Source organism: Amphiura filiformis, chromosome 14, assembly GCF_039555335.1.
Source record: "Amphiura filiformis chromosome 14, Afil_fr2py, whole genome shotgun sequence".
NCBI lineage: Eukaryota > Metazoa > Echinodermata > Ophiuroidea > Amphilepidida > Amphiuridae > Amphiura > Amphiura filiformis.
In genome coordinates, this window is record NC_092641.1 from 55,515,942 (window position 1) to 55,531,377 (window position 15,436).

Below are 15,436 nucleotides of genomic sequence, written 5' to 3' on the forward strand. Positions count from 1 at the left end.
ATCATCATTTAAAATTAGCCATTTCTTGACAAATTGTATTGATAAAAATATGTTTGCAAAAAAGTTCTGATTAAAAAAAATCACGCTGTTATAAGTGATATTTTAGGGTCATTTCAGATTAAACAGGAAAAAGTAGACTTATAAGATCAGCAAAAAAGATGTTTCCTAAGCCTGGTCTCAAAACAATGTATTTATAAACCTGTAATAGCAACAAGCTTATGTAGCCATTTATGACACTGTGCCTCAAACAATTAAAGGCATGTTGATAAATCAAAGAACATCAGTCTACAAAATCATCAAAACTAAGTTTGTTGTATTTTTGTTAAGAAAATATGGGTGCACATACATACCCTGCAAGTGCATGGTACGACTACACTGCCTATTAGGCACCTAATAAGAGTAAAATGTCACATTTCTACACAAATTCACTATTAAAATTATCCATGGATGCCTGGCAAAGTGGCAAAGTTTCATCAGAACATAAACATAGACTATAAACTATACTTTATAACCATCCACAAAAATATACCTGAAACATGTCAGAGTTAATCCCTGAAATCTTACAATATCAGAAAAGTTACACATTCTCTAAAACAACCTTACAAATACTTCTGCCTAGCAAATTCATTACCAATTATCTCCCAGTGTCTCTGTTGACTTCAGAGTGATTTATGCAGAAAACTCAGAATAACACAATTTGTAAGATTAAAAAGTTTACCAGCTACTGAAACTAAGTTGAATGACTTCAGTTGAAAAATCAACATTCTACATGGATGATGCTTCATGGAAGGCAAGACAGATAGCAGCACTTCAAATATATTTGTTGCCTGATGACAAATGTAAGTGTTGGGCAACTTGCAACGTCCCCAACAACATTTTGCCCAGATGTCTATGGTCCACATATTTTTGTGCATCCCAATCAAATTGCTTCTTAGATGATATATGCACATGTACACACGGACCCAGGATAAAAAATGAATGAATGTCCAGATTCTTATTCTCTGGATCATAAACTTATAAACTTAGAATCAAAGTTATGTAATTGGCTTGCTCGTCAAAAGCCAATATTTGAAAGAATTCCTTTGTCTTCTATTGTTTTCTGCCATGTATCTCCCTTTAATTCTACCCTGGTCACTTGCCGCTCATTTTGTGCGAACAGATCTCAATTTATTATCCACCACTTTTCTTGTACAGAAGTTGATACTAAACAAAATAATTATGTAAATAAATAGATGAATAATTTATGCTTTTTTGCACATAATAGCTAGCTAAAAATACTGAATGATTGTTGAAAACACATTATTAAAAATATCATCACATTTGTTGGGGTCTGCTTATTATGGGCACTATGTATAGTCAAACACATCTGAAGACTATCGAACATAGAAATCCACACAGCAGCTATTTTTGTTTAACTATTTCCATTTTAGCCACTGGAGATTTGAAGTGCATTTTCACTGGTTGGGACCTGCTTTCTATGGGACACCCGGTACAATATGGATTGATCACTATAAACAAAGTCACATGGCAGCTATTTTTTATATAACTATTTCCTTTACTTTATCCACTAGAGATTAGAAGTGCATATTCACTGGTTTATACAAATTTATCATCTACCACTTACTGCTACTTAAGCTGATACTATAAATAAATAGATAGATGAAGAAAGGTATATCTCTAAATGTGCTGTACACTATTAGTAAGCATGCTTGTCTGAACACTATTCATACAGAGATGCCGATTTAGCCAGATAAATCCTGCCTCAGTTTACAGTGTAATTTATAGGCACCATCAGCAATCGGGGGATTTGGATAACTCAAGTTAGGTAAGGTTAGGGGAGTGGACTCTGCTTTTATACCAAATTTTCCAAGGTATTTTGACCCATATATCGCTATACCAGAAGTCCTACTTTAGTTAACACATGTTTGTAGAGATTTTACAACTTTCCCCAAAATATTTGGCTTTTTTTGTTGCTATTTATGCCAAATTGGGCTATGTTCCTGAAGAAAACAAAAAGAAAAGACAACGGCCATACCAATTATACCAAAATTGGCCAAGAAGGGGAGGGGGGGGGGGGGGGCACTTACACATCAAATGACCAAAATGCTACCCATGTTTGTAGCTCATCCCTATACTGCAATTTTTACTGATGATGAGTGCCCCTGATAAACAATCCTTGTGTTATCCTCATTCGGGCGCTGTCTCAAATTGCTTACATGTACAGGGTATGTTTTGATATTTTGTTTAGATTTTCTGATACAACACAGGGATATAGACCCTGGAATATGCTTAAAATCACAGCCATAAACACTGTAGCTATTCCATCTTTATATAGAAATCCCAGCACAGCATGTTGAGATCTCAAGTGCTTTTCCACTTTATATTTACAGTCCAGCACTTCTACTGTTTGCATAATATAGGGTACAATTTACGTATCCCAGAATGCTTTGTGTCATTCTAACATTTTCAAAAAAAGGCACACAAGCATAGCCTCGTGAGGACAGATGGACAGATGGACGGACAGACGGACGGACAGACGGAAACCAGGAAACACAATACCTCCGGTGGAGGCATACAACACACAAATGTATGCTGTGCAAACACACACTATTTTTGTGTAAAACAGACTGCATTTTGGGATGTAAAAACTTCCTGTGTGACTAGTAAACGACAAAAAAAAATGTTCCAAGTGCAGACAGACTTTTTTTTTGTGAGTACAAGAGGCTAAATGACCCTAAAGAATGCCAGAAAGCTTGAAAATTTTCTGGGTTTTTTTTCAAAAAATTCTGTTAAGATCAATTCACTAAGAGTGACAAAATGGCAGTTTTAAAATCCACACAATGCAAAATATGGGTTGGTTAGGCCCATTAGAACAAGGTTCTTTCTTTTTCCTCGCCTAATAAATATTGTAAGTCAACATGGCATTGGGCTTGAACTACTTGCTATTCAATGCACCTTTCACTCACAAGATGAAAATAACAGAATATCAAGTGTAATTGACAGTTCTGACATCACAAAGTTGAATGCACTGCTAATGGGCAATTCCAATTGAAATCCATACCCCTATGGAAGACATATGACTTTCATCTGCCACATAGGGGTGTAGATTTCAAATGGAGTCACCAATTCAGGTAACCCAATTTGAAATGTGCACTCCTTGTGTGGAAGCTTAAGGTCATGTCTTCCACAGGGAGTGTATGAATTTCAATTAGAATAGACTAATATTATATACTTACGTAGTTATCATATATGTCAGGGTTGGTCCACTCCAAACCTATACAAAAACAAGAAATTGCTGAATATTAAATATAGAAACACTTATTGATTTATTGTATATTGAAAAACAATTAAATTGAATGAATATTAAAAAAGCATTGCACTTTTGCCTCAACACATTGTACTCTGTTAATATCAAAATGGTGACTGTACATGTATTTATAACAAAATTAAAACACACTATAATTTGAAATATTGCGAAATTATTAGTTCTAAAAAGATCAGCAATTAAAAAATACAATTCCCAAATTCCTCACTTTTTTGCATCTCAATGCATATATCCTTTTGCAAAATTTATTTTGTTTTAAAAACCATTTTGCAAAATGCAACTGTGCATTGAATAAATATCTTTGTTTTTACAAAGTACAGATATTGATTCTAAAAATATCCACTAGCATCCAGCCTTACAGAAATTCATCTTACACTTCCCACAATGCATTTCTTCCATTTCAATGTTCTGTATTGATTTGCTATCTAATGCAACATGGGTCGAAAGTGGCGAACAGGGCCTGAATGAACAGAACACATCCAGATCTTGCAAAATGTTTATATCTTGACTATCAACCCATGTTTAGCCAGTCTATTCTCAACATGAAAACAAAGGGAACATGTGAAAAGTAATGGGAGGAGTGTCATTTGATGTTTACAATGAGGTGATGCATCATGTTGCAAAGGATGCTGGGAAGGGCAAGATAATTTCTTTGTCAACCTTAATTCTAACCGTTTGACCTACATGACTTGTACATCCATGTTCTCCTGTGTCATCCAAATATCCTCTGATATTATAACCTTTTCAAACTTTCTTTGTGTAAACATATTTCATACATATAGTACAAATAATATTTCCATTCCTGCTTTTGCTCTCACTCACTAGCTCTCGCTTTCATTTCTCTCTCCCGGGTCTCTCTAGATCTCTCTCTCCTCTCTCTCTCTCCCCCAGATTTGTATGTTGTTGTTTTTTCTCGTTGGAGAGAACCCAAGCATTGATTGTTTTTCTTTCCGTTACTCTGAATAAATTTTATTTCCTGATTTGCATGTCTGTCTGACTCCCTCCATTTATTTGAATCATCATGATTGCTACAGTAAGATTTTCTGTACATGTACAAAATCGCTATTTGCCTTGACATGCTTCTAACTATGGTGTACCAAATGGTCAACATAAATAAACTATACATGTATATATATATATTGATTGAATTTGATGAATCTGATAGTGTTACTTTTGGTTCACCAAATCAAATCAGTGACTGCCCCATAGGCCCTAGGCCCGGAATGGAAACCGTCCCCCCTGGGGATTTTTGGGGATACTATACTGCTATGCAAGAGTGTCAGTGGCGAGTCTAAAGACAGTGCAGGGCCTTTGTTATTATTATTAATAATTAAAATTGTTCACAACACTCTTTATTCATATGTATATTCTATTACAAGGAAGCTCAATATAGGCCTATATATGCCAAACACACAGATCCTAGATCATATAGGTCAGTAAGATCCCATGAATTCAGGGTTGCCAAAAACTTTCAGCCCGAATTGCGGGTAAAATAATCGAAAAGTCGCCCAATTTTTCTCTTTAATTACCATTGGTTTCTATGAGGCAGGAAACTATCGAAGTCGCAGGAGCAAATGTTGAAAAGTAGCCCAATTTTTTTCTTAAAAACATTCGTTTCTATGGGACAGAAAATTGTCAATTAAGTCGTGGGGGGATCTTCAAAAGTCGCCCAATTGGGCTACCAAAATTGCAGGATTGGCAACCCTGTCTACAGCCCGCATGTGGAATGCTCTCCCATCAATCCTTGGGCCAGCTTCAGCAACAATGCTTAACTTAGTAGCTAGCTATCTGGTCACAAACCTGTCCACAGTTTCTATAAAATGATGGTTTCTAATACTGTATGCTTAGATATGCCTTGTAATTGGCAAAAAAACAAGAAACATCTTACCATCATCAATAACTGCAACAATAATTCCAGAGCCTGTGATGTTGTGTTCCCATATGCCAGTAACATTTATATCCATCCCTGGTGTCTTCTTGTTATGCTGAAAAATAAATTTATATGCAAATTTTGAAATTATATGTAAATATATATGCAAATTACATGCAGCTTTACACACAAACAAGTAATTTAGAATGATTATATGCACACGTTATTAGTTTTTGGTTTCTATTTCATCATTACATATCTTTTATACCAATTAAATTCTTGTATTAATTTAAAATTGATTTTTTTTTCCAACTCTTTTTAGTGCAAAATTTTATACTTAAAGTTACTAGTGGCAAGATTTCATTCATTTTTAATTCTGAATGTCAAGTTTTTGTTCTAAAATCCTTGAATTTTATATTGTACTTTATTATGCCAGTTTTGGGTAATAATATCCTAATTATCCTTGTTGAATTATGTATTGTTAAGGTGGTACTACACCCCCTGGTCAATTTTGTGAGTAATTTTGCATTTTTCTCAAAAAATAACTATAAATTAAACTGGTAACAAAAGTTATATTATAGGGGCAAGGATTTACTGCATTGAAATTTCAGTGATTCAAGACAAGTGGTTCATTATTATGTTTTTAAGAAATGAGGTACATATAGCCGTACCTCTTTTCTTATCATAAATAACGTACCACTTGTCTTGTGTCACTGAAATTCCAGTGTAGTAACTGGATTCCTTGCCCCTTTAATGTAACTTTTGTTACCAGTTTGTTATTATTTTTTGAGAAAAATGCAAAAATAGTCACAAATTTATCAAGGGGTGTAGTACCACCTTAACATTGGGGAATTGAAGAATAAATCTCACAAATGGTAAACATGGTCAAATCCATAGAATTATCCTCTTTTAAATTGCATTACCAGAACTGTATTTGCCAACAAACAGCTGGATACCATCAGGGTTGCCAGAAAATAATCAAAAAGTCACCCAATTTGTCTCTTATCTTAACCATTGCTTTTCTATGAAAAAGGAAAATACCAAAAAAGGCTAGAGCCAATGTTGAAAAGTCACCCAACTTTTTTTCTTTTAAAACCACTGGTTTCTATGTGCAGGAAATTGTCAGAATTTGCCGGGAAAATCTTCAAAATCACCCAATTGGGCTACCAAATCGTGGGCTTGGCAACCCTGTGCATACCATAAGGCATTGTGTGCATTTCAAGAGCGATATAGGAAATATTAATTGGTATTTTGTGGTAATTATACAGCAGCACTTAGCAACCAGCATTTTTCTCATTGAATTATTGATTAGAATTATTCATTAATCAATATTCCAAATGCGATTAAAAGATACAACACAATCATGTGTTTCTTTGTTTTGAAGCAAATTATAGCAATGATAAATCTACTGTGTTGTGTTGTTTATAATATGAGCAATTTGCACAAAGATAACATTGCAATATTAAAATTGAATAAAGACTAAAAAAATACCAATCTTTTTTTTTAAATTTGGTTTCGTGTAGTACGGCCAACAGATTTGTGTTGGGGAGCAAAAATAAACTGCATTTAATTATCTTTATAAAAAAAAAGGTTAATTTTCATGCATAAAATGGGAAAGTAAAAATTTATGCTTCAAATATACATTTTGTAGCAAAAAGAAAGCCTCTTTTGGTTTAGTATCCGGTGGTAAATTAGCTCGACTCAGCAGCTATCCAGACATACATTTTTGTACCCACTATTTTAATACTTGCCAATCGTTATTGAGGGGAACTTCACGCAGTGATGTACATAAGACGTATATCTAAGACGAATAATGATACGCTGCCGCACACTCTATAAGCATGCACTAGACATTTTCAGCCATCACTAATATTTTAATTTTTGAATAAAACCAGGGTTTATTAGAAAAACTCTTGAATTTTACTGTAATAAAAAGCACTTCAGGTTTAGTCTTTCACACGGTAGTAGAAATTTAAGAAAATTGAGGGCGTTGCAGTGGAGCACATCACACATTTAATTTGAATCTTCATACTCACCAAGTGCCACTGTTTAGGGTACACAGGATCGTCAAATTTGATCGATCTCTTTGTGCGTCTTCTAATCTGCTGTTGACTAAACCAATCTACGCTACTATGCCCAGATATCCTATCTTCAGTCTTTGCCTGAATCGTTTGAATCTCGTCCCCGTTCAAACTACCATTTAACGATGAATAATAACTAGGATGCACAAATAGATAATGACCTACAAGCTCTCCAACTTGGCCAAAATTGGTCAAACCTAAATCTTGCGCAGTGAATTCTGCGACTTTGTTGAGAACTTGAGTCCTGTTGTGCATCTTCCTGTGCTCGTTCTCCCTAATTTTGACCGCCCATGAGAGGGTGCTGTGAGATGTGTCGGTGGACGGCTTTTGAAGTACACTGTGTGAATTATCCATCACAAATTCAAAATATATGGCATGAGCGTGATGGAGTTGAAATATCCATAGTGTGATTAACAGTCGTAAATGTACAGTATGTAGCGACTGGGTGTCCCCCAAGCTCAATTGGGGGCCCCAATGGACAATCATCATCTTTCCCTTGGATACAAAATGGCTGCCAAAGTTGCCACGGGCATCACCATGAGCCCTTTGCGATGACTACAGCTTGGAGGGATTTGTAAATGCTGCATCAGTTGTGGTCAATGCTGTCTTGCTGACCATTGGGGGTGCTGGTGGTCAGCTGATGAATACATTATCTGAAAAATAATAAAGCGAGATAATACAATTTAGTTGATATTTTATTTATTTTTATTTAAACTTTCTTTAGGCAGGGTAGCCCCTTCAATGACAAAACACTGATTTCCAAGGAGGCCCTGCAAGTACATAATTTGATTAAAAACATAACATAAAATTTTAAAACATATTTAAAATAACATAATTAATACAATATAGCAAAATGATAAAGTTGTTTAAATTTACAACTACTGGTACCAATACTGTTCAGGCCGGGGAAGTACTTGTATTCAGGGGTGGATCATGTTAGCGTAAAAAAAAAGAAGGGTAGTTTTTAACTGGAGCGCACAAGCCCGCACATCCATCGGTTTGGGTGTCAAAAGATCCAAAATTGGGGCAAAAAGGGTTCGTTTGACAAGATCTTAAAACATGAAACATGAGCAAATTACAAAATGAGAGGAAAAAGGTGCATTTTTGTCTCAACTGGTTCAACAATGAAGTGTTATCCCTTTCGACAAGTATTGCTCCCAAGTTCTATGGTGAACTAAATCTTAACCATTCTGCTCCCAAGTTCTATGGTGAACTAAAACTTAACCATTAATTTTAAAGGATAAATTACCTATAGTCTATACATCAATTTTTTGTTGTTATTAAACTTAAAAGTGCAACCTTTTGTTACTTTTAGTACCCATTCTTATTTTCCTGGTAGCTGGTTACTTCTATACCTGCAAAAGTTTTTGATGAAATTATAATACGTTTGTCCTCTCTTTAAAATTGGCTGCTATGTATGACAAATGACCCATGCAAATGATGATTACTATTTTAATCCATCAACTCGATTTGCTTCAATTGCATGCAATTAAATTGAAACCATTCATGTGAAACTAAAAGTACATGCATACATGTATAAAAATACCTTCAGTAGTATACATGTAAGATCAGGCATCTGCTGATCATGCATAGGGCTCAGTGCAGTGCAGCATAGCACTACTTTTGGGTTCTATTGCTTTTATTTACTATCCAGAGAGGTTGCGCCAGCTATTACGGGCTATATTCCCTTTTTTTTGCTATCCAGAGAGGGTGTCAACGCCTAGCGCTCGGATGCTCACGCTACGCCCTTGCTACATGTAAGTCCGTGAGGGCCACAAACTGCGGCTAAGTGCAGCACTGCTGTATTGCAACATCTCTCATCTTATGCACAAAAACAAATGTACTGCACAACAGTATACCAAGGGGAGCTATGCCGTGTTGAGCCCTCTGTTCATTTGAGCTACCTTAACCCTAACCCTCCTGAATACTACAAAATACTACTTGATATATGCGCTGTTCGTGCATGCATCCCACGTGGTGTGATGACGCAATCGCCCTAAGTGATATATAGGCCTAGGCGGTTTCGCTGGCCAGCGAAGCCCATGCAAGACCCGTGGCAAAGTGTCGCCGACCGAGTGTTTGGCATGCGAGGGGTCTCGGGTTCGAATCCCACCCAGAGCAAACAACTTCTTTCCTTCTTTTCTCTCTTTATTCTTTCCTTCTTTCCCTTCCCGTCGCCAAAAAGCCCATAGGCGGTTAGGGTTAGGTTACCACTATCGAAACTCAATATAGGCTTCCTTAACCCTAACCCTCCTGAATACTACAAAGTACTACTTGATATGCGCTGTTCGTGCATGCATCCCACGTGGTGTGATGACGCAATCGCCCTAAGTGATATATAAGCCTAGGCACGGTTTCGCTGGCCAGCGAAGCCCAAGACCTGTGGCAAAGTGTCGCCGACCGAGTGCTTGGCATGCGAGCGGTCTCGGGTTCGAATCCCACCCAGAGCAAACAACTTCTTTCCTTCTTTTCTCTCTTTATTCTTTCCTTCTTTCCTCTCTTTATTCTTTCCCTTCCCGTCGCCAAAAAGCCCTTAGGCGGTTAGGGTTAAAAACTAAATATTGTTTTTAGCATATATATGTGCTTACTATCAAGTGCTTTTGAAAACATGAAATAGTACCAAAGTCTGGCACTTCACCAACTGAGCTTAATTAAGATATTTTTCCTAGATTTAGGCCTCCTTAACCCTAACCCAACTGAGTCTCACTAAAGCCCACTATTAAAACCACTCTGCGTGCATGCATTCCACGTGATTTGATGACGCAATCAGCCTAAGTCATATGGAATAGCTGCCCAGGGCAGCCAAACCTCGGTAGCTACATGTCGGTGATCGTGTGTGTGCATGTGAGGGGTCCCGGTTCAATCCGGGGTACCAAGTGACTTCTTTCTTCACCTTCTCTCCTTTTTTGTTTCTTCTTTCCCTTCCGATAGCAAAAAAACCACGGGTAGGGTTTGGGTTTTTTTTATGGCTGACAAATTTGCTGGTTTACTTGTTTGTATATGAAGTCAATATCGCTGATTTGCTCAAAACCATTTACACTTTTGCGGATGGGGCACTTCATGTTTGCATGTTTTAAACGTGCTCAATAGTAAACACATTATGCTAACTATCAAGTTTTGATGGTATTATCAAAATTGTTATCGAATCCATGGAGACAATAATAGACATTGTGTCTTTGAGCCCTGGTGGGTTCAGTCTTCACTGACGATGTGTACGCATGATGGTTCCAATTAGGGGTACTTTTCAAGAATTGTCTGAGGACAAAATTGTTCAAATCCTGGAACAGTTATACGTCCTACCTTTAAATACAAACTGAAACCACCAGGCTTTGAACAAATTTTTTTGAGGGGGTCATGGGGGAAGGGGATCAATTTGAAAAATAAACTCAATATACACGGAGGTGATAAGACCATCAAACACTGTGAAAAGGGTAAATGTCACAATTTGGTTACTGTTGCAATTTGTCAATCTGTACTTGGGCTTTATTGTAATGGACAATAACAATGCCATGTTCTTCCCTTTTGCAATTTGTTTTCAATAAAAATACCAAATGACACAAGTTTATCATTCGATCACTGAGCACTACAAGCAATTCCTACAAATCTAAATCTTTATGCACATTCGCTAGGATCACTTAAGTGCCTTAAATAAAGTGCTAGTTCGATGCTATAAGCTGCGACACAGACAGATGATTTCGCACAACTACAACTTAACCTTCTAAGGAAGGTAATTAGCTATCGGTGACTTACAAGGTGCTTTGCTGCGCCAAGATTCTGGCTGGATATATGCAATAGCTACAGTGAGTCACAATTAATAATTAAAATTCACACATCTAAGCCATAGCTAGACATGCATGCACAGGTCACTAATATGCTAGTTGGATATACGATGTATATATATTCTACTACATGTAGAGCACCGGAAATTTTCACGGGGCGTTCAATTTCAGAACTGTGAATTTAAAAGCCTGTGAAAATGTTATTTATGTTTGATGTAGCTCAAAAAAGGGAATACAAATTATTAAACCATGAAGAATTCCGATATGAAATGAATATAGGCCTGTGTAGGGCTGGCACTTTCACAGTAAGGGGCATTCGGTCAGAGCAAAATATAAAAAATATGGGGTCATTGGGTTAGAGCATAATTTTTGGCATTCGGTGAGAGCAAAATGTAAAAAAATCTGGGGTCATTGGATGAGAACATGACCTTTTTTTGTAAATAGAACCTTTGGGCGAGAGCCGAAACAGCGCCACAGAAACCTTGAACATCGAATTTCTAGTTCTAAATGGCTTCAAATTTCTTTTTTTTTAAATAAGTTACAAAATCAGTGATAAATGAAAGTTGCAGTTCAAATTGAAAAATAAGGGTCTTTGGGTGACAGATCAAATGGAAAAATAAGGGATCTTCGGGTGTAGAGCATGTGTTCGTAAACAAATATGGGGTCTTTGGGTGACAGTTGAAAAGGGGGTCTTAACAGTCCTACATGTACATACGCATCACCTCCCGAAAAAATTAATGCTGCCGAAATATCCCACTTACATGTATATGACAGTACATTATACATATTTTCATGTAAAAAGCTAAGTTATAAAATAAAATAATTATATTATAGAGTATTTGTATTGTCCTTGAGGCAAATTGTAAGCTTAATGTTGTAGTATTCACCATGTATTTCAATGAATTATCATTACTGTACAATGTAGGTATAGTATTTACTTGTAAAAGCCCTTCTTTTGTTAAGTTTTCATTTTTATGAGAGAATGACAAATAGACCCAAAGTGGCCTTGGGAAAGCAAATAAGTTTTCATTCAGCACAAATCAACTGAATGGTTTCAAATAAATATTGTACTTTGGCAATCTCTATTCCAAGATGGTCTGTGAAAGTTTTTTTCAAATGATATAGCTAAAATGGCTGTACACACAGTGCCTGTGCTAAAAATAAGGCCTTACAAAATATTGGGGTTTTTTTTGCCAAATTAAAGTTCCAAAGTCAGGGTCTGTTGGTCTGTAAATTCATCTTCTTCTTTTGTCTTTTATTTCGATATATATTTCGCCACATAAAATGTTAAAAAATCTTACCACAAGATTAGTTTACCACAAAATACGAACCATGATTTAGGTTTGCCAGTCTTGTTTTTGAATATATCAGATTTGTCAGTATACATGTAGGTATTATGACAATGTTATACCAAATGTATGAATATTCAAATATGAAAAAAAAAAACATGCAATCCTTTTTTTGTTTTTTTGTTTTGTCAAAAAGGGCATTACAAACTTTTTAGGCCTAAAAACTAGATTGAAATCTATGAGGCGGTGGTTGAATGGAACAGGGACAATTAGAACTGGGGGTGGGGTCGAGTAAGTACACCAGGCACAAAAAGAAACTCGTCAGTTATATTCATCCTTGCTGTTCAATAACTTGATAATTTTGGATTATTCTGAAATATACATCTTGTTAATTGGGCTTTTCTTTCTCATTTGATACCCTGTTCGTGAACATTGAGCAAGAATTGACCAAGATATGCGCCTCAAACTCTCAAACCCCAAAATGAAAAGTTGCAATTTTAACGATTCAATTGTGCCTGTTACACTGTGTGCTTTATTGATTGCCCTGTGGTGCTTGTGTGCAATACAACGATGCGTTCCCATTGAAAATCGTTGAAAATGCAACTTTTGATTTTGGGGTTTGAGGCTTTGGAGGCGCATATCTTGGTCAATTCTTGTTCGTTTTTCACGAACAGGGTGTCAAATGAGAAAGTAAAGTCTAATTAACAAAATGTATATTTCAGAATAATCCAAAATTATCAAGTTGTTGAACAGCAAGGATGAATATAACTGACGAGTTTCTTTTTGTGCCTGGTGTATATGTGGGACACACAAGCTATACGGTAGGCAATCATGTGACCCACTCCAACAAAACCCGGAACAAGTCGCCAGACATGTTTTTGAGTTTAGATTTGAATTTAAAGATAATAACATTCCCATAAAAAAAAACTTTTGAAATTTGTAATTTCATAGTATGTGACTGTGGGACTATGTGGACTTTCAAATCCTTGAAAGTACTTACATGTAAAAAAGAAGTTTCAGTTGAACTAGAATAATCCCTATTGAATCTTGTGTAAAGCAGAAAACTAATTGGCCCAACAGATTAGTAATAATTAGGCAAAATATAATGGTATCATTTACAAACTTATCCATATCTTGAAAAATATTATATATGTTATTTACTGTAAGTGGTAATTTTCGAGAGGGTTGGAGTGCCATCCGCAAAATTAACACCTTGTGAATATAAATGTATTGTAAGTATTGGGCAAGACTAGGCAATCTAGTAATTTTGGTATCATTTAAAGCTTATTGTCTAGTGCTCTACTTTATCTGGTTCATCAAAATAAGATACAATTGATTTGTTATTTTGCCATTTCATTGAAAACAATTCAGGTATGAGAATGGCTTTTTTGAAAACTGCCTGAAAAAGCGTGTGAATTCGGCCCAAAACAGGCTGAAAAAAAAATAACATGCGTAAATTTGGACATGCCTGAATTCAGACAAAAGCCTGAAAATTCTCATGCCTGAAACATGGGAATATTTCAGTCTTTTTTCTATTTTTGATAGTCACCTCATCACTCGCCAAAAAATATGTGACGGGAAAATTCACAATCAACTTTCATGGGTTGCATTGCATCTTGGATTTAGAATTTGCTCCCAAATTTTGTTTTAAAATGTGTGAATATATTCCTTTTGTGTTTGTTAGGAAAGTTAAAATGGCATCGTAAAACAACAACCTTCAAAATTGGCCAATTGCAAACAATTTATTGCGCGAAAATTTGCAATTGGGCAGCAATTAATGACAACATATGCACAGGCCCTTATTAACGCTTTACATACAGTGGGGGATGTGGATACTTGTCGAAAGCCCAATTTTGCCACTGTCAGTTTACAACAATTTCAAAATTATATTATATATGCATTTTCATAACCATACCTGAAATCAGCAGAACCCCAGCAAGCCTAGTCATAGGTCAGCAGTTCTTGAGATCATTTATGAAAGCCATCTCAAAAGCAGCCAGTTTACATGTTACAGAACCTACATGTACTACGAGTATGGGAAATCAGCTGTAAGCAAAGTATTAATTATTGCACTTTAGATACAATAAGCAAATTTACTGAAGATTAAAATCCTCTTCTTCACCAGCTGTTATCTGGTTATCAGATATATCAAAATCAATATTTCATTGCGGTATCTCATGATATCCATAGACTTGCACAAAAAATACGGACCTGGATGGTATATAATTTTAAATTGTAGTGGTCGCATGTCATGAATTGGTCATCTTTTGTGTAACATACTGTAAAATGAGGAAAATATCACCAATTGTGATTCACTTCAACACAACTTTTAATATATACATTTTAGACCATTATAAGTATATATTTCTGGAAAGCTTATATTACAAGGATGCCAAATCAACAAAATATAACATCATAATACAGGGTGGGTAAGAAATATACAGGGTGGAACATCAACAAAATTAGCATCTTTCTTGTCACAGTGAACCCCATATTTTTCTTTTCTGAAAGCTATGTAGCTCAAAATAAATATGGATTCAGAAAGACATTTCATGGGCCCATCAAAAAAATTAGGAAGAAAGAGTTTGGTATCCCTTGTGTTAAACATACAGGGTGGTCAAAAATTGTAAAATAATTTTACAATTTTTATGACATTATCAATCAAAACTTTTTTCCTCCATTTCTGGCACTAAAACTAATAGCATAATTGAATTCCTCATCAAATTTCCTTTAAAATATGTGTACTTTTGAATAAGCAGGATGATTCGGGCCAAAGATAGGCCATTTAGAAATGTCAGAGCATTACGTGTACACTTTGTACATATAGGAAAAAGTGTCTTAATTAGCATTTAATTAGGCAATTAATTAGCTACATCTTTTGTTACAGTTGATTTACTATGAGGTAGATCTACAATCCAGGATGATATATGTGCAATTTGTGGTCCATGCTAGTTGTACTTTTTAAGATACAAAGGTTTGAAGTTTGCCATATTTTCACAATTTTGTGTACAACCCTATGGGGCTCCCCGCCCCAGCTCCCCCGCCTGCTCCCCATTGACACATCTTACATATTGAAGTATAAATCTCAAAGT

The 15,436-nt window shown here is 35.8% G+C and overlaps 1 protein-coding gene across 2 annotated transcripts in view; it reads right to left on the reverse strand.

Moving 5' to 3' along the window:
• Positions 1-15,436, reverse strand: part of LOC140170324 (proprotein convertase subtilisin/kexin type 7-like) — a 73,667-nt gene that overhangs the window by 32,883 nt on the left and 25,348 nt on the right. For both annotated transcript variants that reach the window (XM_072193691.1, XM_072193692.1), the window contains exons 2-4: positions 7,232-7,929; positions 5,214-5,310; positions 3,237-3,274 (exon numbers count right to left, since the gene is read on the reverse strand). In XM_072193691.1, the coding sequence (XP_072049792.1) occupies positions 3,237-3,274; positions 5,214-5,310; positions 7,232-7,765 (669 nt within the window). In that variant the 5' untranslated portion in view covers positions 7,766-7,929. The remainder of the gene's footprint in view (positions 1-3,236; positions 3,275-5,213; positions 5,311-7,231; positions 7,930-15,436) is intronic.